General features: G+C 39.7%; 1 protein-coding gene across 1 annotated transcript in view; it reads left to right on the forward strand.

Annotated features, from left to right (window-relative positions):
- Positions 1-5629, forward strand: part of BNC2 (basonuclin 2) — a 421518-nt gene extending 415889 nt beyond the window's left edge. Inside the window, exon 8 of the mRNA XM_028150712.2 lies at positions 4723-5629. Within this exon, the coding sequence (XP_028006513.1) occupies positions 4723-5383 (661 nt within the window). The 3' untranslated portion in view covers positions 5384-5629. The remainder of the gene's footprint in view (positions 1-4722) is intronic.
- Positions 5630-8003: the final 2374 nt, after the last annotated feature.

An 8003-nucleotide genomic window follows, 5' to 3' on the forward strand; every position in this document is an offset into this window, starting at 1 on the left:
TTTTTTCCTGAGCTAGGAATGGTTTCCAGATCTTCTGGAGAGAATTTTTTAAATAATAACCTATAAAACAGCAACTAGTTTTTTGCAGAAATGCATACTATCAAAAACGTCATTTAATTCACAAGACTGTAAGTACCCTACCATTAACAAATGGCAATATAAAAATTTTGAGCAGTTAAGGACAACAGTGTTATAGCAAGCCAGATAAGAAGGGAATTAAGTGGGGCAAAATTAATTTTTCTTCTGTCAATTTGGATAGCAGATATACATTTCTAGCCAGGAATATTGTTGATTCAATATCCCACAGTACACTCAAACCTGGCATCTAGATTTTTCCAGATTGGATGTAAATGTATCTCTCTATCCCCATATATACATACTAGTATACACACACACCATAGATGTATAGTCTACTTTCAGTCAGAGTACTTTCAGTCAGAGTAGCATTTCAAAAAATAAGTTTGGTGTTATGACCTCTCCTATATAATATAGACCTCATTACTTTTTGCTTTTAAGGGTGATCTTAGTCTTCAGGAGGTTTTGGTAAGCTCACAGTATGGAAGGGGTCGGAAAGCGTGCAGAGGGCTGGAGGGAACATTGTAATTCTAAGCATAGCCCCAAGTATAGGACTCTTTCACGCCCTAATTACATAGCAGTTCCTGGCACCACACTACTGGGTTATTAATGGGGTCAGAATTACCCTCTGCTGTATTACCGTTGTATTTGCTTAAATATTCCTCTGTTACATGCTTCCAATCTTGGGATCATTGTTTTCTACAGTGCATTTTTGGGAAAGCTTCTTAAGACTCATGCATAATATTGATTGAAAGCAAATAAATGTACTTTTCAGTATCTCCCATGTGCAAAGCAGTCTACTGCAAGAGACTAGAGGTCGAATCAGATTTAGTTTCTGTTATTCTTGAAAGTGAGCATCTTGAAGCTAAATTTTGGACTACTCTTTTAATAAGCACTACTGTGTTCATTAAGACCAGATCCCTAATAATACCATAACCTTATCCTTTCTGCTGATGAACTCATCTTCTCTCTCTACCCCAGTCATTTTTTTTTCTGTGAGAGGAATTTGCCTCTGCATATCTCTATTGCCGACCTAATCAAAGCAAGTAGTAGAAACAGCTTTTATACACTGTTATAATCTTGTAATATGTAAGTTACAATACAGTGTGGAATTTTGTTAATGATTACTTTTCCCTCCTTTCTGGAGACAAACATTCAAAACAGTCTATTTCCTAGATAAACCATCTCTCTTTCTAGAGAACTCAACATTGGTTCCTTCATGGATTCCTTCTTCCACTTCTTATATACAACTGCATAGGGCTTCCTCTTCCTCTGCAAGGGGGTCCTCCTATGTCCAGAACTCTGTGGTTTTCCTCCCATTTGGGGATCCTCTGTGTATAGCACGAGTTCTTTCTGTGCCTCTTCCATCTTCCCTTTCTGTTTACCTCTTCACTTCTCTGATCCAAATAAACTTGAAAATTGCTGTTGGTCTTTGTATTTCTTCACCAGGACAGTTTTTTTGTGACAGTTAATTGTTTGGATTGGCTGATGCCAGAGTCTGACAATAGGTCTTTGTTAAAAGCAAGTGCTGCTTTTGTCCATTCTCTGGAGGCTGAACCTAACTCTGGAGGGACAGGATCAGTACTCCAAGGAATTCAAAGTCTTTCTCCTTCTCTTGCTTTTCCTCTTACCACCCCAGCGATACTGTGCGAGTTCATTAGAAAAATCTCAAAAGCTCACTATCATGAGAGTCAACTAGCAGGCTTGCCACAGCCCCTCCTTCCTGTCCCCACTTCAAGTGTTTTGCATATGGCATTTAGGAGGATTATTAAACAAAAATGGAATAAATTAAGAAATGAACATAAAAGAATCAATTCCCTTGAGCTGTGATTGCGTAATGGAAATCGACTACCATGAATGAACCCGGGTACTGAAGTTACGAACAGCAGGGCTAATGCACTGCCGTGAGTTCATCTTTGTTATTGCATTACACCTGAATCAATTGATAAAGTAGCTTTTTTTTTAAGCGAAGGATGGCACTTAATTGAATAAAAGTCAATGTAATTATATTAGCAGAGGCCAACAGTACTGCTGACAGCGGAAAAGGGACACTGTTGAGCCGAGTGCCAGAGCGGGTCTACACATTTCTGCACATCGTTTGGCTGACAGATATTGAGGGCTGGTACATCGTCTAATTAGATTACAGGTTTCTATTGCTGTAAGTGAGAAATGAAGAGAAACATCTCTTCCTGGTAACCTATCGGTGGAGATGTGTAATTTCACAAGTCATTTTAGGAAAAGATATGTCCATCTGGGCGACCAGTGTGTCCTTTTGTCAATGTTAATTTATTCTTCCTTATTCAGTGTCTCTTTATGTGGCTGCAGTGTTCTCAGCAGTGAATCTGGGAAGTGGTAACTGCAGATGTCTGAGAAGCAACACAGGGTTCTAGGTTGCAATCAATCGCAAAATGTGTGCTTGTGAAATTAAGAAAGCGGGGGAGGGTGTTCAAGGTAATCAACAGAGAAGTGTAGGATTCCGTGAGCTGCTTATAGCTGGCAGGTTGTTTTATCAGCAGAGTACTAGTGCATAGTGTAACTCCATTTCCACGTTCTTGTAATAACTCTGGGGGTGTCATACCCATATGTCGCAGTAGGCATTCCTGCACTCTGCTTAGCAACCTGCACTTGGACAGATTATCTGCCATCTGACACCAAGAAATGGGGAGACTGTGTCAGAGCAGGGATCCTGGGGGACAACTTCTGTTTATCATTCACCTATCTGCACCCTGCATGCATCTGTGTTGAACTCATTTATGGATGACGCTGATGCTGTGAATTTGTTTTATCTTAATTTGATGTATGATTTTTGGATTATGCAGCTGATCTAAAAATCATCAAGACAGCATATGAGATGATCGCTTATGACAGAAAATGATTTTGTGATCAGAACATTTTAAATCCCTATATTGTTGTTTAAGTTTTTTTTTTTAAACCAGATGTCTAGAATGTGAATTTGTTTTCTCTCTCTCTCTTTCTCTCTCTCTCTCTTTCTCTCTCTCTCTCTCTGTCTCTCATTCTTGCTTTCTTTTGTGATCGATTTAGCAAAAGATTAGAAAGCTGATCTTATTGTCACAAGGTAAGCTCAGCCTTCCTAAGCGCAGTGTGGAGAGGGCTGTGCCCCTCTCCCCCTTCAAACCCAGAGTGCGATACATGCTTATTGTCTTGTGTGGAAAGGTGGGGAGTCTTTCTCACCTTTCTTGTCTCTGAGGCACATACCTCTCAACCACCTCTAAAAAATACCTATTAGCCATGCTTGTCACCAAACGGAGTGACTCGCTTGGGTCTTCCATACTTTCTACTTAATAATTAGGAGGTCTGTTGAACTTGATGCTGGCTATTCTGGGTCCTTTTGATTATCGCAATGACTTCTCCAAAATGTAGAGCTTCTGCCATCGCTGAGAAGCTCCCATGTATCTGTAATTTGCTTACTGGTTTGTCCTCTGGAAGGGTAGCCCTCAATGTAGGTGCTTGTGAAGAATGTGAGCCTTTGCAGGTGGAGAGAGGTATATGCCCAAGGGCACTCGGAAAATGAATGGGGGATGTAACTACCAAGGCGATGCTTTCAGATAGATAACAACATCTCAGGCTTTGGAAGTCATGACATCCCTATGGATGTTCTGGGACAAATCCTACCTTTTTTTTTACACAAGCAAAGCACTCAGTGAGTGGAGGAAAAGTTTTGCTTGTCTAAGAAATACGGATTCCACTGTTACACTATAGAGACTATATGTTATCATTGTGCTTGATTTATTTTTTATTTTTTTTCGTATTTATTGTGGGCATTTTATTCTTTTTGTCCCTTTGGGTTTCCTGTTGTTTAATGTGAATTTTTTTTAAAAAAGGTGGGTGGGTTTTATCTTTTCCAAAAAGCAGTATCTATTTTCAACTTTAAAAAGAATAGTTAAATTTAAAAAGTTGAATTGCTTAATGAAAACTTTTCAACTCTAAAATGTAGCAACTTCTGAAAATTTTTCAATTCTAAAATGTTTTACTATTAGATTTAGCTGATATCCCAAATCAATCTGGGGAAAAGGATTTATGTTAAAAAGTCTGTAACCCTATTTCTAGTTGCTAATATACTCAGCTGATTTTTTTTTCCTACCTAAAACTTGGAATGTGGGAAGGTGAGGGGCAAGATTTAATTATTCAGATTATATACTATTTTTAAAGTGGGTCCTTTTTTAAATAAAGTGTTTGCTGTATAAAAAAAAGTTTTTCTGTTTTGGGGTAAATTTAAAATACTCAGTTTTGACAAGCAGAAAGTTCCCATTCTTTTATCCCACTTAATTTCTGTTCTAAAACCTCTGCTATGAGATTGTCTGTAGCTGATGCTGCTACCTAGCAAAGCAAACAGAACAATCATTGAGAAAAAGGTGCATGGGTTCACATTCACCCTACCATTGAAGAATTTTACTCTCTTATAAAAATTATGTTAATGAAAAGCTCCCTTATTGCACTTCCCACCACCACTTATTCCCAAATCCTGAGGATGTGGGGAAATGTTTGCTTTTATAATGGTGTAATTAGCAGTGAATGTGCTTATTTGATGCCTAGCGAAAAGCCGAATCCATTTTAAAATGCTCTCCTTTTTCTCCCCCTTCCCACCCGCTGCCCACCCCCCACCCCCCTTCCCTCTTGTTTTCCTAGACACAGTGCCAACATAAATCTGCATCGGAAACTGTTGACCAAAGAACTCGATGACATGGGCCTGGACTCCTCGCAGCCCTCCCTTAGCAAGGACCTCCGGGATGAGTTTTTGATGAAGATCTATGGAGCCCAGCACCCCCTGGGGCTGGACGTCAGGGAAGAGGCCTCGTCCCCCGCGGGGACCGAAGACTCGCACCTGAACGGGTACGGGCGCGGCATGGCGGAGGACTACATGGTCCTGGACCTGAGCACCACCTCCAGCCTGCAGTCCAGCAGCAGCATCCACTCCTCCCGAGAGTCCGACGCGGGCAGCGACGAGGGCATTCTCCTCGACGACATCGACGGGGCGAGTGACAGTGGGGAGTCCGCTCACAAGGCCGAGGCGCCCGCCCTCCCTGGCGGCCTCGGGGCCGAAGTGTCGGGATCTCTGATGTTCAACAGCTTGTCCGGGAGCAATGGTGGGATTATGTGCAACATTTGCCACAAAATGTACAGCAACAAGGGGACCCTGAGGGTGCACTACAAAACGGTGCACTTGCGGGAAATGCACAAGTGCAAAGTCCCCGGTTGCAACATGATGTTTTCCTCCGTGCGAAGCCGGAACCGGCACAGTCAGAACCCTAATCTCCACAAAAACATTCCCTTCGTGTCAGTAGATTAGTCTCAGAACGGACACTACCAATGCCAGCTCTCACCAGACGGCCTACATATTTGAACTGCCATAGTCAGTGTGTGCTTGTGTACTTGTGTGTGTGTGTGCGTGCGTGTGTACACCTGTATGCCTCTGCGTCTACATACACACACACACACACACATTTTCTTTTCTTTAGATATAAAATGATAAACACTAAGTGCTTTTGAATTTTTTTTTTCCTTTGTAATTTTGGAAAAGGGGTGGGACCTTTCATTTGGGGGGTGGAAACTAAGTACCCTTTAAAGACACACACACACACACACACACACACATAAAGCGTGCAAGTAGCCCACATTTTGACAGAATGATAATTCTTGGTCCTCTCCAAAGAGACAGTTTGTTGTACCCATGACTGTTGCCTGCAAAAAAAAAAAAAAAAAGAAAGAAAAAGAAAAAGGGATAAAAAAAAAAAGAAAAAGAAACAAAAAAGGAACTTCTTAATAGTTGTCTTTTGTGAACTTTAAAGTTTTGAGAGAATCTTCAACTACAGCATGGCAGATTCACCTGTAAATATTTAGCCTTGAGAGGCTAATGATGTAAAACAATTGTATTGATGTTGTTTAACTCTTTTGTTTAATTTTTACAGTTACATCCAGCTGTTAGATATGCAGGAAAAAAAATAGTTTGCTGGCTAGCTCTACTCATTTATGTTAGCATTAATGCACATTTTTTTTAAAAAAAAAACAAACAAAAAAACATGGTCTTGTTTTTACTACCTGCTAGATATAGTGATAAAGAGGTGCTGGCATGCTTTACAGCACAAATCTGATTTTTTAAACGCCCTGTACTAGTACATAAATCCCGTCATGCACTTTTTTCACACACTACAAGGGGATGTGTAATATCCATGCTTCTTTTTTACCCTTAAACTATTGCCATACTTTAAATAAGTGTCTTTTCTTAGCGAAAAAAAAAAATTCACTTGCATAAAAATGGTCTGGTCAGTATAGGGCACAAATGCCAAACAAAAGTATTAATGTTAACACAAAACTGCCAACTTTGCACAAGTTTCCAGAAAAGAAAATACAATTAGTCACTCCACATAACCACAGGCCAATTTGTCGGCCACCAGAAAACCGCTTTAAAAAACAACAACACTTGGTGATTCTTTCAAGTGCCGAATGTTATTAGAATCAGCATTGCATCCTTCTTGCTTATATGTTAAGTTACATAAAAGGAAAACAAAATTATGTGGTGTGAAACAGCCAAGGCATTTATTCTTTGGAGGCAGGATAATATTTCAGGATACAAAAGCCCAAATTACTCACTATGGAACAAAGCTGCATACAGTAAGAGAGTTGAGCATACATTTCCAAGGACCTAACCCGTATCCTTTAAAAAGAAAGAGGAAGTCGGAGCTGGGCTGGGCTGTTGTAGGGCTGGCTGATTTGTTGCAAGTTCTTCGGTAGTGCTGTGATTCAGGCTCCTTTGATGGACAAAATCAAAAGGCGGTGAACAGCAGCCGCACTTGGAAGCTTTGAAAACATGTGCTGAACTTGAATTGAGCAACACTCCCTTCTGAAAAGCCAGAGAACGGGGGTTTAACACAGGATCTCTCGCTGGTTAGTGTTTTGTGTTTCCCTGCGCGATTGGTCACAGAGAAATGGAAACAAGCCTAAAACCAAGCAATTGAGAGTGAGAAAGGGGGGGTGGAGGGGAGATGATTCTCCAAACCTGTTTTGTTTTGTTTTGTTTTGTTTCTGATGTTTACACATGTTGCCTGAGCTGGTTAACCACATCGGCAGCCTCAGCTACCACAACATACTGACTAAATGATGATATTTACTCAAGTTCAGTCTGCAGCCAAAGCCATTAGGGTGTGCATTGCAGACTGTGTTTTGTTGTCTTTTTTTTTTTTTTTCTTAAGTGAAGGGGGGAAAAAAGATAAACAGGGAATAGTTTGTCAAACAGTACACAGTAATTTCAAGAGAATGTATTTCTTTTCTGCATTTAATGGCCTCAAACATTTCTCATCAATCTAAATGTTAGAAATACCTACCCCTTTGTTTTAGCTTTTCATTTCATTTCCATTTTTCATATGTTTTGTAATTATTTTTTTTCTATGTTCACGTCAGCATTCACTTCCGTTAAATTTGCCAAAGGAAACTGTTGATATGTTTCTGTTGTTATTATTCCTATAGGATTTATTGTACCTCACAGTATTTATTGTTTCCAAAAAAAAAAAAATAAGCATCATTAGTTGTGGATTCAGTATTTTTATTTGTGAAAAGTTCAGAAACAAGAGATTCTTAGAGATAAGCTAGATGTGTCTGGGGGCTTTATCTTTTCATCTCCTTCAGAGGGTGCGATGGGGTTCATTTGATTCTTCATTTGTTCCGCAGTGAGGAAAGACCAAAATTATTTGCAGTACAAAAGAAATCTTACTAAACACTATGTCTCTTAAATGACAAATGTTTACGGTAAAAAGCTGAGGAATTAGTAATAACTGTTGTTGTTTTCTTGTATCTTTGGATTCCCCAAAGTCCTAATGGCTTTATTTTGGTGTTGTGTTAAGTGGAGTAGACAGAGATGTTTCCTTTTGTTTTGTACCATATTAGACTCTGTACAGCATGTTTGTGAAAGGTTG

The sequence above is a fragment of the Eptesicus fuscus genome, chromosome 15 (genome assembly GCF_027574615.1).
Source record: "Eptesicus fuscus isolate TK198812 chromosome 15, DD_ASM_mEF_20220401, whole genome shotgun sequence".
In the NCBI taxonomy this organism is placed as follows: Eukaryota; Metazoa; Chordata; class Mammalia; order Chiroptera; family Vespertilionidae; genus Eptesicus; species Eptesicus fuscus.